This window comes from Diabrotica virgifera, chromosome 8 (genome assembly GCF_917563875.1).
Source record: "Diabrotica virgifera virgifera chromosome 8, PGI_DIABVI_V3a".
Classification (NCBI taxonomy): Eukaryota; Metazoa; Arthropoda; class Insecta; order Coleoptera; family Chrysomelidae; genus Diabrotica; species Diabrotica virgifera.
In genome coordinates, this window is record NC_065450.1 from 229,204,893 (window position 1) to 229,232,237 (window position 27,345).

A 27,345-nucleotide genomic window follows, 5' to 3' on the forward strand; every position below is an offset into this window, starting at 1 on the left:
TTTTGTTTGACAGTTCTCTTTTGTAGGTTATTTTGTATTTTTATTGATAAATAAAGTTTAATAATGGCATTAAAGAAAAAGTCAACCACCAAAAAAGCACCTCCTAAGTTAACAAGGAAACAACAGCGAAAGGAGAAACGAAAAGAAAAGAAATCACGACGAAACGATTTCTTTTCTAAGAAAAAATTAGAGCCTGGTGCTCTAGTGAGAAACCCTGATAGAGTTACAGATGAAAATGATAGTCCAACTAATTTGAAAGTCCCTACAGAGAATCATGAGAAACATAAGAAAGAAAACCTTAATCATGGGGGTCCTAATAAGGTACATATGTCTTAATTCATACTAGCCAAATTATTATCTTCTTTTTGACTGGCTTTACAACTCGGGGTGAGTCCATATAATTGGCCAATATAATTAAAAGTTGACAATGACGTCGAATTTGCAAAGTAACAAGACACTTACTCAACACACACACTACACATGACACTAGGTATCTAACTGCAAAAATTTACCGTACCTACCATGCCAATGGTCATTAGTTAAATAAAAAAAAATTAAAAGTTAAAAGTGCTACAAATGTTGCTGAGCTATGACACCAGGTGTCACTCTTCCGGACTTGTACCGTTTCTTTTATCCTTGAAAATAATATGTGTTCTCTCATTTAGTTAATAAACTATTATTTGTAGGAAATTAGTACTGAACAACTACGAAAAAAAGAAAAAAAGGAACAGAAGAGAATTGAAGCTGATATGAGAAAGCAAAGAAGCAAACAGCTATTAGAAGCAAATAAAGAGGAAGATAAAATAATTAGACAAATGGAAAAACAGCTAGGATTAAAGAAACGCAAGTCAAAAGCTATACCTAAAGGCTTTACAGAAGATGGATTAGACTGTAAGTTCTTCTTTTTGTATAGATATTACCTTGTCTCTTTTTTCAATGTGCCTCCAGTAAGTTGTCATTCCATCGTTTTCTTGGTCTTCCCACTGATCGTCTTTCTATTGGAGAACCGTCTCTCGCAATCCTTACTATGCTATTTGTTGTCATTTCGCTTGTGTGATTATTCCATTCTACTTTTTTGGTTCTTACCCAGTTATTAATGCTCTCCACCTTATATCTCCATTGTATATCTGTACTTATAGCTCTGCCCTGTAGTGTCTTATCATCAATTTTTCGAAGGGTCTTCATCTCCTTTGTTTCAAGCAATCTTTTTGTCCTCTCTGTGTCAGGTCATGTTTCTGCTGAGTATGTGTGATGACTGTTTTGTAAATTCTGTCTTTCATTTCTTTTCCAATATTTTTATTTCTCCATATTGACGGCTGAAAGGTAAAAATTACCAAGCGACATTTGGCTAGCTTTACACTAGGGTGGTTTAAAGTTTGAAATTTTGAAAAAAAAAATCATAAAACATGATTTAGTGGTTTTATTGTCATGATTCCAAAGAACTTTAAATGCAGTTTAGATACTTTATAAACTACCCCTTGTAGACTATGTATTTTTTAATAGTTTATGAAATAGTGTCAGTTAGTAATATTATCTGCTAAATTGCAACCAGGAAAAAGTTACCAACCAACTATATTTTTTTACCTTCAACTGGAAAAAATACTGAAGGTGGACTGATTTTTATTATTGGAACGGGTAAAATTGACTAAACCTGGTAAATTTTTGACTCTATTTTAAGAAATATAACCTATCCGAAAACCATTCATGTTTTGTAACAGGTAAAATGGTTGAACTAGAAAACTAAAAAATATAATTTTACAGTAATTATCATATTAATAACAGGCCTTACTTTGAATCGTCTCGTCTTTATCCATACAACATGCATGATTAGTGAAATGTATAAATTTCTTATTTGAAATATGTACTGATTTCTTGGCATACTGCTACACTACTTAGCAAAAGTAAATCTTTGTCAGATGCCCCTGCGCTTGCCAAAGCTAGGTTTAGGATATTATGTATTCGTTTTCTACTATCCATTAGGTATATTAATAAAACAATACAATTACGTTGATCCAAAAATGAGTTATAATAATAAGTAATACCCAATACTAAAAAATATAGATTTCAACTATTCCACAATTCGGAGCACACTGACCGATATTCTGTTATAAACTACAAATCAAACTATGATTTGGAGGCGTTCTAAACGGTGGAACAGGTTACGGGCAATAATGATAAGCTTCCCTTTAAAATTTCTTTTTCAAAGAAATATATCTAAGCAAGAAAAACATTAAAAAACGGCACGTAAATTATTACCAAGCGACAAATTCCACCTATTTTAGGTAGAAAGAAAGAACTATTTATCTTGTTTAAGAAAGGTACATCTAGATATAATTAACTAAACAAAAAATGGTATTTAATTAATGTGCGAAAAAAAGTAATAAATGATAAAAAAAAATATTTTTGGATAGGGTAAAATTTCTTAAGCATTATAAAAACTCTAGATATTCAAATATTGAATGGGTTGCATATGTGAGTCCATATTAAATGAAGTAAAGAAACACAGACTTACTCACAATCATTTAATACTTTGACAACCAGTTTCGATCTCTACACTATTCAGATCATTATCAGGTCGGCGTTACAAGTAGTTAAACGCTATCAAAATGCAAATAGAAAGCCAAAATTTTGAAAAGTATGCAACTGTTGACATTTCAGAACAACAAACTGATACATACGCATGCACCCATATAAGAAACAGATACTTATAATCATGCATGTGTAAATATATGTATGCGGTTTATGACTATTTGTTGAATAAGTTCAATTTTAAAATTGTTAAAAATTATTATTAAAAACTGATTTCTAAAACCTAAAGATAAAAACTCTAGATATTGTTTATAAAAAATCACTCAGCGCTCAAACATTTAAAATACAATCTAACAAAAACTTACTAACTGTAAAGGATTAAAACGGGATAGGTACCAAATGAAAGTTGTTCTTAAATTTACAAAATTCTAGTCGCTTGGTCGCCGAAAATTGTTAAAAATGTTAATTATTTTAAATTACCAAGCGACAAAAAATTCATTGGTGAGATAGCGGGAGATAATTCATTGGTGAATAATTACAGGCCCATTAGTATAATTAGTGTAATACCAAAGATATTTGAATGTTTTGTATGTGACTATCTTAAAGCTTCACTTAAAAAACAGCTAGTAGACCAACAATTTGGATTTCGGAATAGCAGATCAACCGAATGTAATATACTACTGTTTGTGGACTTCCTGAGGAAGGCCTTGGAGAGGGGCTGTAGGGTACATGCACTATACACCGATTTTTCCAAGGCCTTCGATCGGGTCAACCATAATATTTTAATATTTAAACTTAAACAAATGGGTGTTAATGGTCCACTTCTTGAGTGGTTGAAAACATACTTGATTGACTGAGTTCAGATGGTGCGTATCAGGGATTTTGTTTCCAGTGAGATTAAGGTTCATTCAGGAGTACCTCAGGGTTCCCATTTGGGACCCCCGTTATTTAACATATTCATCAATGATATACACCACTGCTTCCGGCACAGTTCACCTCTTCTTTTTGCAGATGATCTAAAGTTCTACACAATTATCAACAATACAGAAGATTGTATTAATCTTGAACATGATCTTGATCGTTTGAGTGAGTGGTGTATGTTGAATGTCATGGCCCTGAATGCATCCAAGTGTCATGCTATTTCTTTTGGACGATCGAGAGGCTCAATAGAATATAATTATAATATACAGAATATTCCTGTTGACTGGGTTACTGAAATTCGTGATTTGGGAGTTAACTTAGACTGTAAACTTTTATTTGAATCACATTATACATAAAAAATTTCCAAATCTTTACAAATGCTTGGTTTTATAAAAAGATGCACTAGAGACTTTCAGAATATTGAAGCAATTAAACTACTATATTGTTCTTTAGTTAGACCTCATCTAGATTATTGTTCTTGTGTATGGTCTCCATCTTATAATATTTACATATCAAAAATCGAGACAGTCCAACACAAATTCTTGAAATATGTAGAATATACACTGGGTATACCTTTTGAGTTAAATCAAGTAAATTATCATCAAATTAAAACCCAACTTTGCATTTTCTCATTGCGAAACCGACGAATAATTAAAGATGCAAAGATGCTTTATGGCATAGTTAATTCAACAGTTTTGTGTCCTCAGCTACTTGAGCAAGTTGATCTCCATGTACCTCACCGTAGAACACGATTAAACCAAACTTTCTATGTTCCTATTCACAGAACTAACTATGCTTATAACAACATTTTATCTCGAGCACTAAGATGGGCAAATATTCACCCTGATCTAGATTTTTTGCACCGAAAGCTGAATTCATTTCTGGCCTCAGGCGTATGTTTATTTGAGTAGTTGTGGAATAGATAGTCATTGTTGTGATATGTAAATCCGTTTGTGAAATTTATATTTTATTGTAACTATTTTATTATATAATAATTATTGATACACATAAGTATATTGAAATATTATATTATAAACTTGTAATCATATTGGGCAGCAGCCCATTGAAAATAAATAAACATCCTGCTTAGCGGATTAAGACTGTAAGTTGACTTCATAGTATTGTGCAGAATAGACTACATGCTGATGAACTATATGCTATATACATTAGTGGAAGATAAAATGTTAGCACAGGTAGCTGTAGCTACCATGTGCTATGACATAAAATATTAACATTGATGATGAACATTTTTATATTTTTATTCTCTTTTTTTCCAGTTTTATTAGAGGTTGTAGACCCAGAATATCTGAAACATGGTGTAACTACTGAAAAAGACTTTGAAGAAGCAAACAACGACTTCGAAGAAGATTTCGCACTAATGACAGATAAACCAAAAAAGAAAGAAACCAAAGTCTCTTTACCAAAAAGTAAAAAGACTAAAGTCAGTATTGAAGCTGATGAAATTAGCGAAGATGATGAACAGGGAAGTGAACAACTAGAAGAAGACAATGAAAAATTAGAAGAATCTGAAGAGGTAGATGAAGAATCAGAGAATAGTGATGCCAGTGAAGAATTTGATGATCTTGAACTTAACAGTAATAATGAAGATGATGAAACTAATGATAAAAGTGAAGAATTTGAAGACGATGATATAGGGAGTGATGAAAATGATAGTGAAGATGATGAAGACATTGAATTTGAAGCTATCAACAACAAAAATAAAAGCAAAAAGAGAAAACTGAAGGAAGCTGTAGTACCAAATAAAAAGAAGAAAAAGATGCCATTACCAGATGTATCTAATAGTGCAAGTGATGAAAGTGATGGAAATGATGATTTTGATGCTGTTGATACAAATGAAATTGACCCAGAAGATGAAGGACTATCAGATGATGAGGATGGCAGTGATAATGAGGATTCAGAAGAAAAAGATGTCCACAAAGGGGCTGCCAAACAGTTTCCGGATGGTACTTGGGAAGACATATATGGTAGACTAAGAGGAAAAGATGGATCTATTATTACAAAAGTAAGTGTTCTATTAAGTATCTACTCATTTTTATTCATCTATTGATGCCTATTACATTCTCTATTAGGCACCTCTCAATATATCCATTGGAAATATTTTTTGAATGCTATCCATTTTTTCTTTTTGTTCTTTTGTTTGCATTTTGTGTTCTCATTGCTTATATTTGTTTTTGTCTTTATGTCAAAATTCAAACTCTACAAGCATCATTATTTGAATAACTGTGAATACATAAATACACAAAAATACATCTAACACACCTTTGAATTCCCAGAAAACACACATCATAAGGGTTGTCCGAATTTACTATGGTAGAATTATTTTATTTTTTAAGTTAAATATACATACTCAGTACAATTCAAAGAATTTTAAAAAAAATTCAAGACAAAATGTGGAAAAATAAGCCAACAGACGTGAATTTTTAAAGACACATCAGTACATCAGAACTCGTCACTGGATCGTGTGACAGAAAATTCAAAAATATTTAACTAGATTATGAGTTTCTCGAGGTAACGCTGGCGAGTGTTTTGGTTTTAGTGATTTTTGAGTCTTTGGTATCACTCAAAAGTCAAAATAGCGAAACTTTTTGTAAAAAATGGTTAAAATCAACATATTTATTCTTGTTAAACAATAAATAAGCATAAAACAAAAAATATCCTGACAGCGTTACCTCACGAAGTGTCATAAGAAAATCTATGACAAATATTAGGTGAATCAGTCAAGTAGTTTTTGAGTTACAATGTACACCGCCTTTGAAAAAAAAAACAGTTTTGTGAAAAACGCGTTTAGTTTTGACAACTTTTATTTTCAATTTCTTTTTGCCTGTCCAATCGTAAAGCGATGCACACCGGAACATGTTTTTGAATCGCGGAGTAATTTACAAAATATAAGGGGAACAGTTGTTGAATGTTGCTCATTACGCTCAAGAACGCTGGTGCGAAGCTTCTGCAAAGTGAGTGAAAGGTAGGTGATATTTAACATGCTGTATTTCCGGTAATTTTGCTCCGATAAATCTGAAATTTTCAGGAAGTATTCTTGAAATTAAAATAATAAAAAAAAATCGAAAATGCCAAAATTTTTAATCTATACCCCTCCCCTTTAATATAATAGATATATGTATTTAATACATTGTTACTGTTTCTTTAAGAAATCAGAGTCCAAATATGTACCACCTGCATTGAGAGGAAAGGAAACTGACAAAAAAAGATCAGAACAGTTAAGCCGACTAAGAAAACAATTGAAAGGTAATGTATATTATCAAATAATTACACTTTTCCTTCCAATAGATTTAAATTGTATTATTTTTTCAGGGAATAATGATATCTTCTATGTACTTTATTACTAACCAATTAAGCAATTCTGCGAAAGAAACTTTACGTAAAGCATTATATGAAAAAAAAAATTAATAAAAAAAAAGATAAATAATTTAAAACAAGAAATAAAAAAACACACACACACACACACACACAAAGAGGGTTAAACCTCCGCGAGTTGATGCCCTAGCGCTGCGAAAAAAAAAGAATTAAACACCTTACTAATGCTACATATTACTAACAAAACAAATGAGTACATCATGCTCAAGTTTGATAAAATGAAACACTTTACACAATTTAATTATTCAATCTAACATAGTCTGGCTAATTGGTTTTCACCAAAGCCATAAATTCCACGAAAAAAAAAAAATAATTACACTTTTATAAAAAATAAGTTTTTATAATACCACGTTTTTATTATTTATAGAACACAATATAAAATTATAAACTAAACTTACGTGCATAGAAATCGGCCCACTTAAAAATTTGGCCATTTTTGATGTCTCATATTTCCTAAACCTGTTGGCCGATTTAAGTGATTTTTTGAACATGTTATAGCTTGATTCTTTAGCAATATTACTGTGATATTGTTGCTAAACAGGTAAATTTTCATTGTATACTGGGTGTACCAATCAAACTGTGTTTTTTTCTCAAAGTTCCCATCACCCTGTGAAATATTTTAGCATTTATAAAATACTGAAATTAAAACCCAACTATAGCCTCAAGTTTTCTTAATATTTTGTTTTTTGATTCATTCGTTTATGTTGGATAATAAAAAAATTAGGTACTTTAACAACTAGACATGTTCTTCATCAATACACGGTGTTTCTAAATAAGTGCGACAAACTTTAAGGGGTAATTCTGCATGAAAAAATAATGACAGTTGGCTTTATAAAAGTATGTCCGCAAATGTTTCGTTTCCGAGATATGGGATGTTGAATATTTTCTTACAAACTGACGATTTATTTATTGCTTTAAAACCAGTTGATATATGCAAATGAAATTTGGTATGTTTTAAGAGGTAGTTATTGCAGATTTTTTGGCATAAAATTAAGAATTTTATATTCACCATTAGCGTGCATACGGGTAATATGATCGGTCATGGCGAATATGGCGTCATATGGCGAATATTAGCTTCTTAATTGTATGTCAAAAAATGTGCAATAACTACGTCTTAAAACCCACCAAATTTCATTTGCATATCTCAACTGGTTTTAAAGCAATAAATAAATCGTCAGTTTGTAAGAAAATATTCAAAATCCCGTATCTCGGAAACGAAATATTTGCGGACATACTTTTATAAAGCCAACTGTCATTATTTTTTCATGCAGAATTACCCCTTAAAGTTTGTTGCACTTATTTAGAAACACCGTGTATTGATGAAGAACATGTCTAGTTGTTAAAGTACCTAACTTTTTTATTATCCAACATAGACGAATGAATCATAAAACAGAATGTTAAGAAAACCTTAGGGTGATGCGAACTTTGAGAAAAAAACACAGTTTGATTGGTACACCCGGTATACAATGAAAATTTACCTATTTAGCAACAATATTATTGCAGTGGTATTGTTAAAGAACCAGACTATAACATGTTTAAAAATCACTTAAATCGGCCAACAGGTTTAGGAAATATGAGACATCAAAAATGACCAAATTTTTAAATGGGCCGATTTCTATGCACGTAAGTTTATTTTGTTGTTTCAATTCCTATGTCACGAAAGAATTTTGTAATCGATTTTAAACTCGTATAAATAAAATGTTTTACACACAATTTTAAGGGAAATATTATAAATTAATTATTCTTCACAATATATTTTATGAAATTTTAGGCCTATTGCCTACTTGGTTTCCAAAAACTACAAAACTAGCGAGGCAATTTTAAATATTCAGTAGCGGTTACAAATGAATCGAAAATTTTACATGGAATAGTAAGTAACGCCATCTATTGGGAAAACTAGTAGCGCCATCTTTTGAGAAAAGTGAGAACTAATTTTACCATATAAAATTTAAAATGGCTTAAAATTCCAAATAAAACTCAATGCATCCATGTAATAGCTGTTGAATATTGCATTGTCATCGAGTTCTGTCATCTATGTTTGAAATCGATTACATGATTTTTCTTGGACAAAGTGACAAATAGACAGACAAAGAACAGGAGAAATATATAAAAACGTAGTAAAAAATACTATTTCGTTTACTGTTTCGTGATTCATAGCAGTATAAAATTTTGTAGGTTTAATAAACAGATTAGCGGAAAGCAACATGCACAGCATAGCATCTCAAATCGAAGATCTATACATGAACAACAGCCGAAACGATATGAATGATACTCTAACAAACCTAATGATGGAATCACTGGTAGCTGAGGTACTAACTCCAGAAAGACTGATGATTGAGCATGTGGTGCTTCTTATTGTACTTCACGCTAATGTTGGAACAGAAGTTGGTAAGCATAATGAATAATTTAGATCTGATTAGTAAATTTGTTTCGTCTGTGTGTTATATTTGCCAAATCAACGTTTAGGGCCATAAGAAATTATCATAGGCTCATAAGGAAACAAAATCTTCGTAATTCATCATCATTCAACCCGGATCTATCCACTGCTAGATTTAGGTCCTTCTCAGTCTTTTCCATGTATTTCTGTTTTGTTCTGTATGCGTAATATTTTTGTTGATGTATGCGTTGTATGTCATCAGACCATCTTGTTGGCGAACGACCTCTACTTCGATATGCTTCTTGTCTTGGTTTCTAGTGCATGATTCGCTGTGTCCATCTGTTATCCGACATTCCAGCTATGTGTCCCGTCCAGTTCCACTTAAGGGTCATAGTTCTTTCTATGACATCTGTCACTCCTGTTCTCCGTCTTATTTCTTTATTCGTAATGCGATCCCTAGGAGAAATGCCCAACATCGAGCGTTCCATGGCTCTTTGGGTAACACAAATTTTATTTCTTATTTGATTACTGTTAAAGTTTCTGCACCATATGTAAGTACTGGCAACACGCACTGATCAAAGACTTTTCTTTTGAGACACATAGGCAGTTCTGACTTCAGGACATAGCTCAGCTTGCCGAATACAACCCAAGTGGGTCACGTTTGATTATCTCTTCCTATATTGTGACATAATTATGTCACAGACTGTTTTCAGCTCCCGGCCTAACAGACCCGAGTTGTTTACCAAGTAACCGTTTTTATGATTTATGATGTTCTATTCCTTCTCGACTCTTGGAGTAAATTTTTTCTTGTTTCTTGTAAATACTATTCGATATGTTATTTATTTCTAGAACATTGAATGTTTTATAAATAGTAGGTTTCTGTAATTAGCAGGGCAGTTGTGAATTTGGAAACGTCGGTGTACTATGATATGTAATGGGCGCGGTATATTTTTGAATTTGTAATAAGATAAATTATTAGATTTAGTGTAATAAATAAATTAGATATGGTAGTTTGTAAAATAAAGGATATAATTTCAGTGCTTTTCATTTGTTTAGTTGTAAGTTATTAAAAATAAATAAAGTCAACTAAAATTAAACATTAGTGCCTAAAAGATTATAGAAAAGTCAAGTTTTGTAACAATATGTTGTTTCTAGGTGCCCATTTCTTGCAGCACGTAGCCAAACAATTCGACGAAAATTTCAACAGTGACCAGGAAGTTGAAAATAAAACATTAGACAATCTAGTATGTATAATAGCTCAACTATATAACTTTAAACTGTTCGATTCGAGATTGGTATATGAGGTGTTGCAAAAACTGGCCAATAACTTTAAAGAAAAAGATGTAGAATGTATTTTACATATTCTGAGGAGTATTGGTTTCAGTTTGAGGAAAGATGACCCTTTGGCTTTGAAGAATTTGATTTTGGAGCTTCAGAACAAGGCGAATAATATTTCTGAAAAAGAAAAAGACAAGTAAGTTTTAAATACATGTATAAGTAACCTAATAATGATCATTCATAGGGATTTTCATCGATTGTCATTTGATTCGAGCTTCTGTCATGTGTCACAAAATATTAATATATCTACGTCATACGTCTTTGGTTTGTGTCGTGGTATATACCAATAACGTACGACGTAGATATATTAATATTATGTGACACATGACAAAAGCTCGAAACAAATGACCGTGAATGAAAAGCCCTTGCATTGAACTTTCCAGTCTTTAGCATTCATGGTTTTTATATCTTCTTCTACATCATCCAGAAATCTTGTTCTAAGTCTTCCTCTACACATGGGCCATAGTGGTGTCGAGTTAGTTCATCATCATCATCATTGGCTTGACAGCCCTTTCTGGGTCTTGGCCTGTTCCAGGATTCTTCTCCACTCTGATCTGTTTCGTGCTTTTTTTCTCCAGTTTTTTATTTTTAAGGTTTTTATATCATTTTCTATTTGTTCTAAATATCTCAGCTTCGGTCCTCCTCTTGTTCTTTTTCCTACTGGCATCTGTTTGGATATTTTGTTTGGTATTTCGCCTTCTTCCATTCTTTCTACATGTCCCATCCAACGCAGCCGTCCTATTTTAATGAATGTTATGATATCTGGATCCTGGTATATTTCGTATAGTTCAAAGTTGTTATCTTTCTCAACATATCTAAGTGTGGGCGTCTCTGTATATGTCCTATCCATTCTAAGATAAGAGATTTTATGTATGACTATATTTTCTGCCTTTACTTCTTCTTTAATTTCGGCATTTGTCTTCATTCTTCTTTCTCCCTCAATTGTTACGTTGTGGCTCAGTATCGTTCTCATTATTTTTCTTTCAAATTTCAGAAGGCTATCTTCCTCTTTGTTGTTAGTCGTAGTTGCCTCCATCTTATATGTAACAACAGGTCTTATTAAGGTGTTATATAGGTTCATTTTATTTTGTTGTCTTACTTAGAACCTTGCTTCTCAGCAGAGTTTTATTCCTTCCATACTTTTACCTTTCAGAATTTTTTCCTCTGTTGTCTCTTTTACGGTTTTCCCAATTGTTATTCTCAAGTAGCTAAAGGTAGATACAGTTTCAAATTTATGGTTCAATGTTATTAGATATTTCTGAGTTGTTGTGTCGCTCTTCTCTATTATCATGTTATATTTTGTATCTCTAGCCCTGTTCTCTTTGCTTCCTTATCTAATTTTTAATTACTTTTATAAGTGTCATCTTCGTGTTTGCTATGAAATAATGTTAATAATAAAATAGTGCCGTTTTCAGATCTCCTGAGAACTCTTGCCTTCTTAGCTTGTTGTTCATAATATGGTGTACCCCTCTTGTAACTTTTTCACTATTTTTAAACATTTCAACTGTAAATAACACTATTTTTTCGTGGTGATTTATTGTTCTTTATTTCTTTATTCGAGTGTTTTTTTATTTCCGATTTGCTAATCTCTGTTTATAGCTCAGAGTTAATATTTTTGAAGTTATACTTTTTTAGGCGCGATTGAGAGGGAATTATTATTCTGCGCGCATGCGCACACAGACAGTATGTAGTTCGTTGCTAATCTTTCAAGTTTTGTATGTATCAGTGCAAATAAGTCATTAAAAGAATATAAGTATTAGTGTTTTTAGTAAATATATTATTTATTATAATTTTTGTGTCTTTGGATTTGTCTTCCTCGGGAGTAAGATAATAAAGTATCTATTATAACATTTTATACTTCACTTGATCTATTTGTCACCGTGATTTGTAATTATGTCCGAGATGTCACGTACCTAGAGCGATGATAGCTTCGTTAGTAGAGAATTAGACCAGAGATCGAGAGGTCTCGGGTTCAAATCCCGAACGATTCATATTCTTTTTTTTTAATTTTTGGTATTGTTTTAATAAAAACTTTTTGAAAGTGGTAGGTAAGTATTAGAGTTAGTTTAATATTTAAATAAAATACGAATAAACTGTTTAGTATATTTATTTCGTTGAAATTATATAATAGAAGTATAACTTCTTACGTGCGTACAAAGTAGGTACACACACATTCTTTTTTATTTTAATTTTCTATTTGAATAATCTCTTGTTTTGTTGGTTGTTTTTGTTGATACAGATCTAAGTGATCTTCTTCTTCTTGTAGTGCCTATCCGTTTCGAATGTTGGCGACCATCGTGACAATTTGTACTTTGGACACTGCTGCCCTAAAAAGATTTGTGGTTGTTGTGTTGAACCACGTACGTAGATTTTTGAGCCAGGAAATCCTTTGCCTTTCTGGTCCTCGCTTTCCTTCTACTTTTCCTTGCAAGACTAGTTGCAGCAGTACATATCTTTCACTGTTGCTCATGATGTGACCGAAGTATTCGATTTTGGCGGTTTTTATTGTGATTAACAACTCTTTTTCTATTTGCGTTCTCAGAAAAACACAGATCACTTTTTGTAGATCTAAGTGATACTGTGGTATTATTGATATTATTTAATTTATTGAAGTTATACTTCTTTACCGGCGATAGAGGGTGATTTTTTTATATGTTAAAACCTATCAGCCAGGCGCATGCGCATTATAACTTTGTTTTGATTGGATGTTCAAATGACATGTCAAAAATTATCCGATATGGCAGCTGTGGTTTGGAGGTAAAGGTAAACAAATGTATAATATATTAGTTTTATTGTTGTGAGGACAGAAACAAAAAAGTTTATAATATTGTAGTGACTTTTAAATAGTTTTTAAAAGCAATAGGTACGTAATAATTGTTAATGTATCATGGGTATAAACCTACCTATTTGATCTGTCAAAATACATAGTATGTAATACTTTTATTTATATAATTTGATTACCATCAAAATTTCTGTCAATATTCACCTAATATATTGTTTTTTTACTCTATGTTTTGTTATATTTTTTCAATTCTAAATCATTTCAATTCAAAATTAAAATAATTTGATCAATTTTCAAAATATCAAAATATCACAAGTTTAATCCGTTTAGTTAGTCGATCTTCGTAAATAATGACACATAGTGTCTGTGGCTAAGCGGAGACGGCGAATGAATTCCAATACCAACCGCTCTTATCAGCGCTGGTTCGAGTCCCAATAGAAACTTTCTTTTTTGTTTTTTTTTTAATACATTTTATGATTGTAACTATATTTATTATATAATTGTATTTTCAGAAAATACGTATTTAGTTAAAAAAATTTTCGACAATTAATGTTCAGACATCATTTGTGGCATTTTTCAATGTGTTTGTTTGTGTGTGTTTTATTCTTTTATTATTTTAATTTTTGGCACTGTTCTAATAAAAATGTTTGAGAAGTAGTAAGTATAAATTAGTTTAATATTTAAACAGAATATAAATAAAAAGTATATTAATTTCGTTTAAATCATATAATAGAAGTATAACTTCTTACGTGCGTACAAAGTACACACACATTCTTTTTTAATTTGTTTCTTTTGCTAAGATGTTTTTATGTGTATTTTTCCCAGTTTTCCTCGTAAACACTTTCTTACTTTTGTTTCGTTGAATCGTTCTCTCTATTTATTCTTCTTGTTTCTTTCTTACTTACTTATTTTTTTTTTCTTGATAGTTGTGTTTATCTCCAAATATTCTATCGTAAGTCTCTTGTTTTGTTAAAAAATGATCGTCCTTCTTCCATTATTGTTCTTGTTTTATGTGAGATCTATTGTTGTTTTTTCTTTTCCATTAAATTTTCCAGTAAATTACCATTGATGACGTCAATTCCTTTGGTGTTTATTATCAATGACAATGTCAGAAAATTCTCACGGTCATTGGCTGGGCTATACTAATAAGATAAAAGGCATTTTTCTTCTTCTAGTGCCATCTCGAGTAATGAAGGTTGGCTATAACCGTTGCAAATTCATTTCTGTCTTCTGCTTTTCATAAAAGCGTCTGTGTGTTTCATCCGGTCCAGTCGCGAATGTTTTACAACCAGGATATTTGTCGTCTTCATAATCAGCTGCAACAACTCGTACTTTTCATCTCTAAGTATATACACCAAATATGCTGCCTTTCTGCATTTAATGGTGGTCAAAAAGGCATATTATACGAGCCAAAACAGAAAACTTAACCTATATTTGACATTTATCCTTACATCAATCATTCTGTCATGCCAAAACAAATCATCAACCAAATTTATGCGTCCAAAATTAGTTCTGTTATGGCTACTACAAACCTTCATAACACATTTTGATATAAACTATGAAAGCACATTTAGAGAACTATTCGTCACAAGTTTTATTCTTTCTACTGTTCCGATATTTTTCCTAATCTATTATTTTTCAGTTCGCGAGTGAAGTTCATGCTGGACATTCTGTTGGCCATCAAGAACAACAACGTCAGCAAGATCCCTAATTATGACGTATCATATTCGGAACATTTGAAAAAAGTTATGAAGGGGTTTATAAGAAAAGGGAACTATGTTACGGAGTTGAATATTTCGTTGGAAGATTTGTTAAAGGGTGAGTAGAAGTTTTAGAATAGAATAGAAATATGCTTTATTGTCACTGAAAATTTTACAATTTTATGGACAAGTTTACATACAGTCAAAAAATAACAATAACAAACAAATTAATACAATTTACTAAAATTACACTCACTAAAATTTTTAATTAAATTTGACAATTTGTAACTTTATTATTTGTACACCGATTTTCAAGATTCTTGCACCAGTTTGTAGGTATATGTATGAGTATCTTTTGGTGTTATTTCGGTAACAAAAAAATTTTGCTTGCATGGCATTATACAGGGGTGAATGGAAGAGTTGTATTTTCTCATAACTTTAAAACATTTTGTGGAAATGGAATAGCTGATTTTGTTTCATAGTCCTGTCATATTATTCTGGAGGCATCACTAAAATTTTGTTTTTTGAATTATCCGAATATCTCTTTTCTTGTAAGAGCTGTACCATTTTTTGTAAATAACAACACTGACTGACTCATAAAATAGAGGTTAGATTGATAAGATTAGAATGGCCCGAATGCAGCCCAGATCTCAATCCTATTGAGCATTCATGGGATGAATTAAAAAAATCTCTTCGCCGTCATCCTAGGTCTCCAGAAAATTTGGAACAGTTATGGCCCTGGTAGAGGAATATCGGGTTATTCCCCAGGCAAGGATAACACATCTTTATTCGATGCTAAACAGATTGCGAGCAGTGGTTGCTGCAAGAGATGGACATACCTGCTATTTAATTGTTTTGTTTTGTTTTGTTAATTTTAGTGCGTTTGATATTTTTAATTACATAAACCTTCAAAGCAATGTTTTTATTTACATCTCTTACATGCCAAACGATATTCGGATAATTCAAAAAACAAAACCTTAGTGATATCTCCAGGATAATACAAAAGGAGTATGAAACAAAATCAGCACTCCAAATTTTCCACAGAATTTTTTAAGGTTAGGAGAAAAAACAACGCTTCCATTCACCCCCGTATAATGCCACCTAAGCAAAAAAATTTTGTTACCGGAATAATAACAAATGACATCAATACATGTACCTACAAACTGATGCAATAATCTTGAAAACCGGACTACAAATAATAAAGTTATAGATTGTCAAACTTGATCAAAAATTTTGGGTGGCGGAATTTTGTGCCGGTGAGTGTAGATAAATCGTCAATATACAGCATATAAGAATTGATTTCACATTGTTCAGCTGTGTCGCTTACTCCACAATCCACACAGCTACCATTTATTGCCTTGCTTATCCTCTCAAGGTATGCTCTAAATGACCCATGGACGGTAAGGAATTTCGTGAAGAAGTAGTCCGTGCTTTTCTTACCCACTCTTCCTGCCACTTTGTGATTCTGTCTTCTCTTGATTCGTCTTGTCGTATGTTTTGTTTCTCTCTTTTACCTGCAGGTGTATTGGTAGTACCCCAGCTATAACTTGTAGGGCTACTGCCGAGGTCGTTCTGTAAACGAATACTACCCTTAATAGGGCTTTTCTTTAGGCCTCCTCTAAAATGTTTTTGTACTTTTGTTTACTCTTTTGTACTTAGTGTAGAATTGTGGAATGTACCACTTCGGTTAGAATCTTTCTTTTTGCCGTACCTGAGCTTCTTATATTTGGCATAATTATTGCCAATACTGTTGCTCTTTTTTCGACCTTGTTTGCAGCATAATTGACATGTTCGATAAATATCTGCCTTATGTCCAGCATTACTGCTAAGTATCTAACCTTTTTGGCGGGCATTATTATTTCTCCCTCGAGGGTGAAGGAGATGTGCTCTCAATCCCTAGGTCCTCTTAGTATCAAGGCTTCCATTTTGTGCGTAGCGACTGTCAACTCTCGATCGTTCAGCCACGTTTTCACCTTTACCAGTGCAGCATTACCTGTGTTCACTATACGCCTGTTTTCATTGTACTCTACTAGAACGACCAGGTTATCCCTATAAGCTTGATGCAATAAACTACCCCAAATAATTGAAATAATATTGGAGAATAATATTTCTATCAACTATGATAGTTATCGTTTACCCTAGACTAGCTCAATCTCCCAAGCTGTGAGTCCACCTTATTTATCGTACTGAGAAAGTCCATACGCTAAATAAATGAAAAAAGTCCACCTTGTCCTAATCAAAAACATGAACAATGAAAATCCAGAATGGAACAAATAAAATAATAATATTTAACTAATCATCTTGATTTTTCATAAAGACATAATTAAGTAATGTATTAAAAAATATATATACAAGACCTTGCCGAAACTTAACAGATCACAGGTTATACTTATCGATGGCACTTGGTATCTGGCTGCGGGTTCTTGGTGTCTTGCTGTTGGTTCTGCAACGGGCTCTGGGGCTTGTAGATGTTCTGGCCACCAGGCCTAAACGTGTTGGTTGGTTGTTAGGTGTCTATGTGTCTATGTTGTTAGGTGTCTATTGGGGGCTCCAGTTTCAGAGAGTCCTCCCACGAGGTGAAGGGTTGTTCTATGCTTTTTGTAGATTATCCAGAAAACCCAAATAAGAACGTCTGTTTGAAAATGAGGATATGAGGCCAGACAATTGCCTTAAGTAGATTTTAAAATTAAAAAAAAATATTCTTCATTTTTACAAAGAGGAAGGGTTTCACTTGACATTGACAGACTTCGTAAGTGGGGGCTTAAAATTTGAAACGAGAAACGACAGTGCGACATCACTGTCATGAACCACAGAACGATTGAATAAGAATGTTCTATGCTGATATAGAACAAGAATGTTGAGATATGCCTATAAATAAAGAAGCAGGGCGCCAACCAATTTTTAACGGGGAAAACAGGTAAAACAAATAGAAGAAGATTATTATTAAATAATTAATAAAGAAGATAGAATAAAATAATTATTTAAAAATAAACTAGCAAATATGTGATGTTTGTAACGTTACAAGCTACAGCATGTGTCTCTTCTTCTAGATCTTCTTCTAGTATGCCATTGTAGAGGATGTTCCCTGAATGGATAAGAATTGTATCCCCTTCTTATCCCTTCTATATTGTCTATCCACCAATATGAGCGGCTGCTTATTGTTCCACCTTGCGGGTAGCACCTTTGGGCCAGCTCTTTGATTTTTCCATATCCCTCTTCATAGTTGTTGGGATATTCTCCCATTGCTCTGATTTCTTCTTTAGTTTCTGCTTATTGGTGTGATTCGTTTTTCTAACATCGTTAGTTTTCTTTACGTTTGCTCTTATCTTGAACAATATTTCCCCTTCCAGTACATCCATTTTCCAGTACACCCAGTTTTCCTTTTCATCGTCGCCGTCGCTAGCGTGACATCTATATGAGTGCGGCTTTTCCCTCTAACAAAGGTTTGTTTGCCGTTTTCCTTCATTCCTTCCTTTATTATAGAGCAGTATTTTTTAGACTGAAATTGTTTTCTAAGCTGATGTTCTAGGATTGTTTTTAAAATGTTAATGTATTTTATTTTAGCTGATCAAAGAGGAAGATGGTGGGTTGTGGGCTCTGCTTGGACAGGAACAACAGAATCGGAAAATCAAACAAATGTTGAAAAGCCTGAAAAGTCTCAAGGGTTTTCATCTAAATTGTTAGAGTTAGCAAGAAAGCAGAGGATGAACACTGATGTTAGAAGAAATATATTTTGTATAATTATGTCTGCTGAAGTAAGTTTTACTTTATTTAAAAATAAACAAATGCTTTTTTTATATAATGAATATATCGTTTTATATACACGTCAATATAAAAGTTGTTGATAATTTACCAATTAGTAGGTTTACTGCTTTTTCCCCATATCATCCCCTCATGCATTTCCCTTCCGGAAAATGAGTGAGAACAGTCTTCCCGAATTTATTATTTTGAAACCCGGAGCTTGATTTTAAATATTTATTAAATACAATTTTTAGACTGTTATTAATAACTAACTAAGACATAACTGTAAGAACTAAAAATGAGTATCTCCTTTACTTGTACAATATCAACTAAAAAGACTTTACACTTTATCGTGTCCGGAAATATGTTATTACATCTTTGTTGGCGAGCCATAATTCTTTAACCTTTGTCGGGCGGCATAGGTACATGTAACTTTTGAGTTTTTAAATTTTGATAACTTTTTTTGCTAAAGAGATAGAGACTTGAACTTTTGTGAGATCTCTACATTTACCGAGTAGATTATGTGAGCCAAATATAACAAAGAAATCTTCGTTCAGTTCCCAGCAGACGGCTTAAATTCTTCCTACCCCCATAAACGACAGCATAGGTACATTTGTACCTTGTATTTTTTTTAATAAATGTCATAAAAAATTAATACATATTGTATTTAAATAATAGTTTATTTAAACCAAAATTAAAAAATGAATGTTAGTGTGGATTTTCGCAACATACAACTCCTTTTTAGACAAAGAATGTCCGTCAAACACAGGTAGAAAACATACTACACAACTTTTTCTCGTTTTAGGCTGTTTTTTTCCGTTCGTTTCGACAAACATGGTAACTTCGTGTTACTGAAGTAGATCCACGAATGCTGTGAGATACTTAAGGAGTATTTACAGCAAGACAAAGATCTTTTGAAAGATCCTTCAAAAACTTCTTGCGTTGGTCCTTTTTTGTAATGGATTGTGGTCTCAATATAATGTAGGATGCTAAGCCTGTGACGTCAATCATATTATAAAAAAAGGTCAAGTACCAACTTAATGTTCGACGCTTGAGCGTACATTCACCCAGAATTTTATGCATTGTATCAACCTCCCTTTAGTTTTACTCTAATACTTAATCATTTCAGGCTACTTGTCCTGTCATATGCATGGACGAAAGTAACACTACTGCTTTGTTTTTCTTTAGCAAATAAAAGTAACATCATGATTGTATGCCAGATTTGTGGAAAAACAGCCCTTTCTTTGCTTGCTTTCATATTGGTGAGCAGAAATCTCTTATTTTTTTCTAAATGAGCCCACTAACGTCATGTGACACAAATTCTAGACTTTAGCGAGTTCAAAACTAGTAAAAAGTTATCTGTGGTAACCTTTCGCCCAGAACCTTTATAAGACCAGATCCAAAACTGTTCGTTTGCCTACGTTAACTTGTCGAGAACCATATTCTGTTTTTCAAATATAAATATGAATTTGTATGAGCTAAGGTGTATGGTGCATTACAAACCCAAAATACCATGTTTTGTGTGTTTGGAAGATATATTGTGTACATTTTGTAGTTATGGCCCCTAAACGGAAACAACTGTTCATCTATGGCTATGCATTGGGACGGTTTGCAGTCTTGTTGCACATTTTTATTCAGCATTGTCTAGATATCTCGTATGAGTGCAGCCTTATGGGCTTTTTGCGTTATTGGCGGGTATTTTCGTTGTCAAATCTTATAAGTATTAGCATAGTCTTTAGATGATCACGAGACATAACTGCACGTATGAGTCGCAGAGACTCCATATTCCCCATCTCACACAAGTTTTCTTCGTTGATTCTATTTATACTTTTTTGTCGGCATTTTGGTAAAGTAGATGTAGAATCATTAATACATACTAATGATAATTTTCAGGTACACACATATTGACAAACACCAAACAATTAAATATGGATGAAATCTATGTTTCCAGTTGAAATACAATACAATGATACTCTTCTTAGAATTTGTTTACGACCACTATTTCCAAAAGTTTATTGTTGCAGTTATTTCAATAATTTACGATAGATCACAGGGATCACTTAAAAGCGGCTTCCAATCTTTGTTTGTAAATCCATACAAGAACAAATTACCGAATATTATTATTTATTTATTGCAATATTAAACAATTTTTTACCAGTTATACTAGCAATAAATAATATTATCTTAAAACTAACAAATAGTTCCCTTTAGATTAAGGAATTTTTACGAAAATATGTAATAGGTACAATTGTACCTGTGCCGTCTGTTACCAGTGTAAAATTATGCCGCTCGACAAAGGTTAAGGGTATACCGATAAGGACAGTTCATGCATGCAAGAAGATGTTCCATATTCTGTATTTCTCCACAGTCAGAGTTCACATCATTTTGGTCTATTTTCCCTCATTTTACCGTGTTTGATTTTACTGGAGCGACTCCCGTTCTTATCCTATTCATAGTTTTCCACAGTTTAAAGTCTAGAGATTGGCCGGTCCATTGAACCTGGGGAAGAAGAAAATACTCGGTCGGTTCATCCTGCTTTGTTCCAAGGAAGCTTTTCTTGGATTTTAGTCGCTTTTGTGGTGTTCTAGCTTTGTATAGGGCATGCCGCTCGTCTGTTTAATTTTCTCTATGTGCTCAGCAACACCTCTGCGTGTTAAGGTTTTGCAAAACCCGCTGCTTTATATAGATTTGAGAGTGTTGTTGGTTTCATGCACCCCGTTACTATCTTGCATATCGACGGTTAAACTGCAAAACCTCGTAAGTCGATTTTTGGTCCATTATTACTTTTATACTTTGTTGGTTTATACTTTTACATATCTTTTAAACTACGAAAGCTTGTAAGTAAATATTTAAATTTAATAGTATTAACGACATCTACAACAACCTCATAAGTAAGATTTTAAGTTACAAAACCTCGTAAGTCGCTCTTTGACAAAAACTGAATTTTACTTAATGGTAATGGAATCTTCTTCTTCTTCTGCTGCTTCTTCTTCTTCTTCCTCTTTATGAGCAATTCTGCTTGTTCATTGGCGAATTGATACCTCTATGGAAGGTTGTCACTCCATCTTTTGCGCGGTCGGCCCATACTTCTTCTGCCAATTGGTGATTTATCTCGTGCTATTTTGACCACACGTGTCTCCCCCATTCTGGTTATGTGGTTGTTCCATTCTTTTTTGAAGTTATACTTCTTTACCGGCGATATGAGGGTGAATTTTTATATGTTAAAACCTATCAGCCCGGCGCATGCGCATTATAACTTTGTTCTGATTGGATGTTCAAATGACATGTCAAAAATTATTCAATATGGCGGCTGTAGCACAGCTGTAGTTAGATTATTAATGGTTGTTGCGTTTTAAAATTTGTGTGAAAAGAAACGACAAACAAAAGTTAGTTAATAGTTATACTGCCTTTTTAAATAGTTTTCATATACCTATATTTTTGGACTTTTGGACTATTTTGGACAAGGAAAACTCATTTTAATTTGGCAAGTAGTTTTTATTATAATCATATTGTAATTATACATTTGAATTAGGTTGAAATACAGTAGAGCGTCGATTATCTGAACTAATTGGGGGACATATGTGTTAGGAAAACCGATTTGTTCGGATAATCGAACTACAATATATTGATACATATTTATAGTCATACATATTTATCAACAAGTGAATAAAAGCCATATTTATATACCTACATATTTATTTATATCTTGATAATGACAACTAGCAACTAAACAAAAAAGTGCAGTCTTTGCAACAACATACAGTAGGAAAAATGAAAGAATACCCATGAACGAACATATAAAACACGCTGTATTTTCCTGTCACCGTGTCATACAAAAAATTGGCCAGCGCAAGTACATGTAATAATTATTATTACATGTATTTGCCCTGGGCAATTTTCTTTGTGACACGGTGACAGGAAAATACAGCGTGTTTTATATGTTCGTCCATGGGTATTCTTTCATTTTTCCGACTGTAATTATTTTTGGATACAATATTGAAGAAAATTGAAGATATTTTAAGCGTCAATTACTAACGCTTGCTCGGATAATCGACGCTCTACTGTACATTTATTTTCTCAAGAATGGGGATTTTAGAGAGAAATCCCAAATTAGGTCCGATTTTTATTTTTAAATTATGATTTGTTGGCGTAGATTTAATTATCTAGTAGGTATGTAATGCTTTGATTTACATACTTAATTTGATTACCAACAAAAGTTCTACCAATCTTCATCTAATATATTGTTTTCTTACTGTTTTGTTATATATTAATATTTTCTTCCACAAAATTTAAACTACATAATTTAATTATATTCAAAACAACTGTCAAACAGTAAAACGTTCAGTTACCCTATTTTTCCACATGACAAATAATGTGGAATTGGACGAGTGAGTCTAGGCTTCGATTACGAATCAAAGCGCCCAGAAATTCACGGGTTCGATTCCCGATGCAAGTTTTTATTTTTTATTTTTTTATACATTTTATGATTGTAAGTATATTTGTTATATAATTTTTTTTTTCAGAAAATGCGTATTTAAAATTTTTGCCAACAATGATTATCGTTCAGAAATCATTTTTCTTTGTGGCATTTTTCAATGTGTTTGTGTGCGTTTTATTCTTTTATTTTTTTAAATTTTTGGTATTGTCTTAAAAATCACATAATGTGTAGTAGAAGTATAACTTCTTACGTGCGTACAAAGTACACACACATTCATTTTTTTCTATTTAGTGTCCATTCGTTTATACACTGTACGTTACATTGTATTCTAATCTCTTCGCTCCTCTTTCGATCTCTCAGTGTATTTCCTGTAATTCTTCTCAGTACTCTCATCTCTGCCGTTTCCAGTAGTCTTTGTGTTGTGGCAGTATCGGGTCTTGTTTCTGATGCATTATGTCATTATTGGTCTTACACTGGCTTTATATATTCTTGACTTCATCTCAGTGTTAATATGTCGGTTTCGCCATATAGTGTTATTAAGGCATTCTGCCAATCTATTTGCTTTTTGTACTTGATTTCTCACTTCTTTGTATAGGTCTCCGTAACTTGAAAATGTAATTCCAAGGTATTTTACTTCTTGGTTCTTTACTGATTACTATTGTTTTGGTTTTTTGAGATGAAATTGTCATATTGAATTCTTTTGCTTTTATGCTCTTTGTAATGGAATCTTTACCTAAAAAGAACCCTACACACACAAAATGAATAAATTTAATCTTACATAAAGAAGCCAAAATGTTTTTCGTCTCTACTCTAAAGTTACATAAAACTGACTTACGAGGTTTTGCAGTTTAACCGTCGATATCTCATTTAGCACAGTATCAACTTATTTGGTGGGGGCAGATTTGCCTCAAACGGGGAACTCATATTCAGCAGTTGAAAAGTTGTTCTTAAGACGCCAGAACATACACCTCATTTACTTCCCGTTAGCTTTCTGAGTATGCTGTTGCTAGTTGTTACTTTCCCTCTCGTTTTTATGCAATATTGTCAGTAGATGAGGAACACTAAAAAGAGATCATTCTTTTCAGGATTATATGGATGCCTTCGAGAGACTTCTGAAGCTTGGCCTTAAAAATACACAAGAAAGGGAAATAATAAACGTCATATTGCATTGCTGTCTTCAAGAAAAAGAATACAATCCATATTATGGACATTTAGCTCAGAGATTCTGTGATCTGGATAGAAAATATCAGGTATGTAATATAATAATAATAATAATAATAAATTGCCTTTATTTAGTCTGTAAAAATTTACAAACACGAGATACATGAGGCGAAGCCTAGCTAAAGCTACTCCACTTAACCTCAAGTTTACAACAAAGTTAATTTGAAATAATTCGAAATAAAGTGATTTATAATTTGACATAAATAATAATATAATATTGAAATGATAGAAATAATCATATGGTTACTAGAAAAATAACATAAAGAAAATAATTTGTGATATTTTGCGACAATAATGATATGAATGATAAATAAAAACAAAAATAATGGTAACAATAAAGACAACAATTTACTATATAGTAATAATAACGTTACTGCGATTGTACTAACAATTTTCTAGTATATATATATATAGGTATACATGTTTCATAGTTGTATACATTTAATTTTCTTCCTTTTTTTACATATTTACTGATTTTTCTATTTCCTTATTTTCAGCTCACAATAAAATACTCTATTTGGGATAAAATTAAAACCATTGGTGACCATTCTGGATCTCAACTATCCAATTTAGCGAAGTTATTGATTCATCTATTCATAGAAAAAGGCCTTCCAATATCCACCTTAAAGGTAACTAAACTAAATCTCAATAAGACATGCAGTGCATGTAAACAACGATTTTAGTTGTTGAAAGTGTTTAAAATGTATCTACTTCTTCCATAGTAACAGTATATTATTAAAATCACTTTATCACTTTTTTTTCTTTTCTCGATTATTAGTTTTTATTGTATAGTATATAATTGTGAACGGTGAAGTCATCAATAATTTGCGATATGCGGACGATACAGTACTCCTAGCTTCTAGTCAAGAAGATCTGCAAACACTACTTGATAGTGTCATTGAGAGTTGTAGTGAGGCATGTCTGGATCTGAATATACAGAAAACCAAAATTCTCGTACGATAACTTGTACATATGTGAGAGTATGAATATACTCTCAGAAGGTATGATTGTGGACTGTAGTTAGAATTGCTAGTTTACTGGCTCAAGTGGGAGTATAAAGGTTTTATACAGACAATGTTGATATGTAGATAAAAAGTCTTACCAAGCTATGAAGCCTTGCTGAACACTAGAGCCAATCACACACGAGTTGACTATTCCCGTTACACGTGCCTCGCGCTTTGACTGCTGCGAAATTGTTTGCCATCACTCGCGGATTGACTGTTCGTGCACGACTTTTGATTGTTCGTTTCAGCCCAAAAGAAAGGCTGTCCTGTCAAGAGATGAGCGGTCACCGAGTTGACCCTTCGAAAGGTCGGTCGTAGAGAAAAAAGGTTGCACCCTCGTGGCGAGGGGTACGTGTTGACGGTTCGACCGGCTGATGAGAAAGAGAGAGATTTCTTCATTCGCGAATTTAATGTAGTAAAAAATATAAGAATATTTTTTACATGTGAAAATTGAACAAGTAAACAACAGAATATAAAGTCGTCTATATATGTATGTAAATAATACCAAACTTGAGCAAGTTGATAAAATCGTTTACCTTGGACAACAATTAAATTTTAACGCAGAAAGTCACGGTGAAACTAGATAGAGCAGGCTAAAGCCGTTTTTAGAAGGATGTCCAAGGTGTTATGTAACAGATAACTAAAATTGGCATTGAGGATCCGCCTACTTCGCTGTTACGTGTTCTCGGTCTTACTTTATCGTGCCGAGTCCTGGACTGTGAATAAAATCGATCTAAATCGCCTTGAATGTTTCGAAATGTGGTGCTATAAAAAAATTTTAAAAGTTTCTTGGGTGGAGAAGATTCGAAAGTCCACAATACTAGAACGTCTCAGCAAGGCTACTGAGATTTTAAACAGTATCAAGCAGAGAAAGCTTGAATATTTCCGACATGTAATGAGAGGTCCCAAATATAGGTTGCTGTGAAATATTATGCAAGGAAAAATAGCAGGCAAACGCAGTTCAGGACGAAGAAAAACCTCATGGTTGAAAACCTTGCGAGATTGGTATGGTGTTGATACAAGCATGTTATTTAGGGTGGTAGTGAATAAAATAATATAGCTATGATGGTAACCAACGTTCTGAAAGGACATGGTACATGAAGAAGAAGAAGTATATAAATTATTGTAATCACTGAATACATAGATAGTGAAAAAATAATCTTATTAATTAAATAAATGAAAAATTTACTCGATTATACAAGTAACTGTTATCCAAAAATATTCAGACACCGAATCAAATAGCCATCTCGTTGGTTGCTGATGACGATATCGCTGTCAACTACTGTTTACATCTAGTGCATAGCTTATGCGAATAAACTGTAATATACTTTTGATTTTTACTGTAGGTAAATACTGTTACATCCAAAGAAGGTGAAAATATTCAAACGAATAATTTTTTTACATTTACCGGATAATTTAGAAACGGTTCAATTTGAACGTTTTGTCTTTTAATATTTTCTCACAAAGTTTTTCATTTCATCATGCCCTCGATTCCCTACAATTTCTTTTATCCCGTAATATATACCTCCCATTTTAAAACAATTAATTCCCCTTTTTTCTTATCAGTATTGTTTTTTGTAGGTTATGCAATTCAGCGAATTAGACAAGATGACTCTACGTTTCACCAGGCAGATCTTGCTAGGAATTCTCTTACACAAAGACGTAGAAGCTTCTTTATCAGTATTCGCCAGAGTGTCGCAGTCAGAAAAATTAAAGTTGTTCAGAGAAAGTCTGCGACTATTTATCCATCACTTCCTTTTACGAAATCTTAAAACGGATAAAGTACCTGAAGATCAAAAGACTTTACTCGAAAGTAGGGCCAAGATGGTAGAGAGGGTTTTAGCTTCTAAAGAAGTCAGAGTGAGTTAGCACAAAAGGAAAATAAAGTCTGTGATTTATAT

General features: G+C 32.7%; 1 protein-coding gene across 1 annotated transcript; it reads left to right on the forward strand.

Moving 5' to 3' along the window:
• LOC114333167 (nucleolar MIF4G domain-containing protein 1) lies at window positions 1-27,344 on the forward strand. The gene is made up of 11 exons (XM_050659760.1): window positions 1-321; window positions 687-891; window positions 4,728-5,473; window positions 6,618-6,714; window positions 9,019-9,231; window positions 10,376-10,694; window positions 14,983-15,158; window positions 18,605-18,795; window positions 24,305-24,469; window positions 24,938-25,069; window positions 27,026-27,344. Exons 1-11 carry the CDS (start codon window positions 64-66, stop codon window positions 27,311-27,313), a joined length of 2,790 nt encoding a protein of 929 aa, XP_050515717.1. The 5' UTR covers window positions 1-63; the 3' UTR covers window positions 27,314-27,344.
• The last annotated feature ends 1 nt before the right edge of the window (window position 27,345 follows it).